The sequence below is a fragment of the Clupea harengus genome, chromosome 19 (assembly GCF_900700415.2).
Source record: "Clupea harengus chromosome 19, Ch_v2.0.2, whole genome shotgun sequence".
Lineage (NCBI taxonomy): Eukaryota > Metazoa > Chordata > Actinopteri > Clupeiformes > Clupeidae > Clupea > Clupea harengus.
In genome coordinates, this window is record NC_045170.1 from 4261876 (window position 1) to 4264375 (window position 2500).

Sequence of the window (2500 nt, forward strand, 5' to 3'; positions counted from 1 at the left end):
ACTTTATTTGGATGGTCGTCTATAGAATATTTACAGGTGCTCAGATTATAAACACACTTCATTTGGATGGTCCCCTATAGACTATATACAGATGCTCAGATTATAAACTCTGTATCTACAATGTATGGTTAAGGTTAGAGGTTAGAGGTTAGAGGTTGGGTTAGATGTTCAGTGAACAATTAGAAAGACTGAACTTGGATTTCAACAAACCACCTGTAAAGTCTGAGGTCTCTGTAGACGGACTATCCGAATAAAGGGTTTGCGATTCTTCCCCAGTCCAGTCCAGTCCTAATCTGACCTAGATCTACTGCCCCCCCCCCCCCCAGTCGGCTGCAGCGCCCCCACCCCCCACCCCCCGCCCCCATTGTTTGCTTAAGAAACCAGCCTGCACCTCTCCCCTGAGCTCCAAACACTAACAGTATCCATTGTGTCCACGTTAGCCAAGCAGAAACCAAAGCTGTCTTCTGTTCTACCTGAAAGTCCCCGCTGGTGTAAGTCCCTGTCTTCGGGCGGGCGGGCGGGCGGGCGGGCGGGCGGGCGGGCGGGCCGAGGCCACTTCCCAGGCCCTGCCCCTCCGCTCAGCCCCGGCTCGCTGTGGGGAGGAGAGGGCTTTTATAGACTCACCACTGTGGGGCCTGGGAGAGCGACTCCATGATATGAACCTTACACAATTTATATTGCTTCTACCCGTGGCATCAACTGATGCAATGTGTCGTGTTTGTGCTGTAAGCTCTGGTAGGCTGTTTGTGTGTCGTGCAGGCAGCTGAAATGAAGATGAAGTGTATCTCTCTCTCTCTCTCTCTCTCTCTCTCTCTCTCTCTATCTCTCTCTCTCTCTCTCTCTCTCTCTCTCTCTATCTCTCTCTCTGTCTCTCTCTCTCTGTCTCTCTCTCTCTCTCTCTCTCTCTCTCTCTCGGTCCGTGTTTGACTTCCTTTTGCTTATTTTTTGGTGGGGTGGCGGGGGCAGGGGGTACGTGTGGGTGTGGGGATGGGTGGAGGGATTTTGTTGGAGTGTTTGTTTTGTGTACACAGCCGCTGCGGAGTGTGTGCATGCTCCGGCGTGTGCACCGCGGAGGAGTGTGTGTATGCTCCGGCGTGCGCAGAGGAGTGTGTGTATTCTCCGGCGTGCGCTGCGCTGTGTGTGTATGAAGGGTGTGTGAACTGTAAACATCACGCTGATGCTCTGATCTTGTTTGGTGAGCCTCTGAGCATCTGAAGCAACATGTAGTGTTTGTGTTTCTGACTCTTACATCTCTCTCTCTTTTTCTGTTTCTCTCTCTCTCTCTCTCTTTTCTCTTAACATCTCTCTTTTTTTTCTCTAAACATCTTTCTATCTCTCCCCCTCTCTTTTCTCTAAACATCTTTCACTCTTTCTCTCTCTCTCCTTTGCTTTCCCTCTCTACCTTCATCTGTCCATCTTTCTCTCACTGTTTCTTTTTCGCTCTCCCTCTTGCCCTAAATCTCCTCCATATTTACCCCAATCTCTCTCTTTGTCTCTCTCTCTCTCTATCTCTCTCTCCCTCCCTCTCCCTTATCCCCCACTCCTCACCCCCCCCTCTCCCTTTCTCTCTCTCTCTCTCTCTCCCTCCCTCTCTCTCTCTATCTCTCTCTCATTTTCAGTGGTGTCCTGTGGAATGCCCCTGGCTCCTGTAAACGGGAGTGTGATTGGTCAGGACTTCACACTGGGATCAAGGGTGGAGTTTCAGTGCAACCCAGGCTTCCGATTGGTCGGGCCAACTGCTGCCGCCATCACCTGCCTGGAGTCTGGCAGGTGGAGCACAATGGAGGCCCAGCCACGCTGCGTCTGTAAGTGTGTGTGTGTGTATTGTGTGTGTGTGTGTGTGTGTGTGTGTGTATTGTGTGTGTGTGTGTGTGTGTGTGTGTGTGTGTGTGTGTGTGTGTGTCTGTGTGTGTGTGTATTGTGTGTGTGTGTGTATTATGTGTGTGTGTGTGTGTGTGTGTGTGTGTGTGTGTGTATTGTGTGTGTGTGTATTGTGTGTGTGTGTGTGTGTGTGTCTGCCTGTGTGTGTGTGTATTGTGTGTGACTGTGTTGTGTGTGTGTGCCCATGCAAGTACATGTCTGTGTAGAAAATGACCTGTCTGTTTTGCTATTTCACACTGGACACTATGCTATATGTATCACCTATGACCATGTCTCTAACGGGACCACTTGTTTTGGTTTGGCGGCCGTAGCCATGACCTGTTCAGACATCGGCCACACCGCCGTAGGTCACGGCAGATGGAGGCTCATCTACGGGATGCCAAACCTCTACGAGACCCTGATGATGCTCATCTGTGACCCCGGCTACTACTACAGGGGTCAAAGGGTCATCCGTTGCCAAGCCAACGGGACCTGGGACTACCCGGAACCCAACCCCGCGTGTGAAAGTGAGTGATTCGCTTCCCGAGGACGGATGTAGATTTTGTCACAGTGAGGTTCGGTGATTGGAAACCGCTGCTGTTTCATTTACATTAAGTAAGAATGGCTTTGTGCTTTATTG

General features: G+C 50.8%; 1 protein-coding gene across 1 annotated transcript in view; it reads left to right on the forward strand.

The window, feature by feature from the left end:
- csmd2 (CUB and Sushi multiple domains 2) overlaps nt 1-2500 on the forward strand; it is a 396217-nt gene that overhangs the window by 346504 nt on the left and 47213 nt on the right. The window contains exons 50-51 of the mRNA XM_031586639.2: nt 1620-1805; nt 2193-2387. Coding sequence (XP_031442499.1) covers nt 1620-1805; nt 2193-2387 — 381 coding nt within the window. The remainder of the gene's footprint in view (nt 1-1619; nt 1806-2192; nt 2388-2500) is intronic.